Source organism: Chaetura pelagica, unplaced genomic scaffold, assembly GCF_000747805.2.
Source record: "Chaetura pelagica isolate M959 unplaced genomic scaffold, ChaPel_1.0 scaffold364, whole genome shotgun sequence".
NCBI lineage: Eukaryota > Metazoa > Chordata > Aves > Apodiformes > Apodidae > Chaetura > Chaetura pelagica.
This window is the reverse complement of record NW_009953089.1, coordinates 3,457,529-3,457,815: the sequence shown is the minus strand read 5'-3', so window position 1 is coordinate 3,457,815 and position 287 is coordinate 3,457,529. Positions and strand designations below refer to the sequence as shown.

The following is a 287-nucleotide window of genomic DNA, read 5'->3' as shown; positions in this document are numbered from 1 at the left end:
AGATTTTTCCAGAGTTCCAATATCTTCTCTTCCTCATTTGGAAAACTTATGTTTTCTGGAACTTGTTGAACCATTCTGTCCTAGCAACAACCAGGCAGGGAAAAGAAAAATACATATGGAATTGAAGTGAGGAAAAAAAAAGACTTCACAAATACAATTCAAACAAATCCCTGTTACCAACCTACATCTGAGTTTCTCCAAGTGTAGACATGGAAGAAAACTCAATATTCTAAAACAAATAAAAATAAAGCTAATTGTTTTGACAGACTAGCACCAAAGTCTTGTTA

General features: G+C 33.4%; 1 protein-coding gene across 2 annotated transcripts in view; it reads right to left on the bottom strand.

Annotated features, from left to right (window-relative positions):
• Positions 1 to 74, bottom strand: part of IARS (isoleucyl-tRNA synthetase) — a 105,074-nt gene extending 105,000 nt beyond the window's left edge. For both annotated transcript variants that reach the window (XM_009997019.1, XM_009997020.1), the window contains exon 1: positions 1 to 74. This exon is cut by the window's left edge. In XM_009997019.1, the coding sequence (XP_009995321.1) occupies positions 1 to 74 (74 nt within the window).
• Positions 75 to 287: the final 213 nt, after the last annotated feature.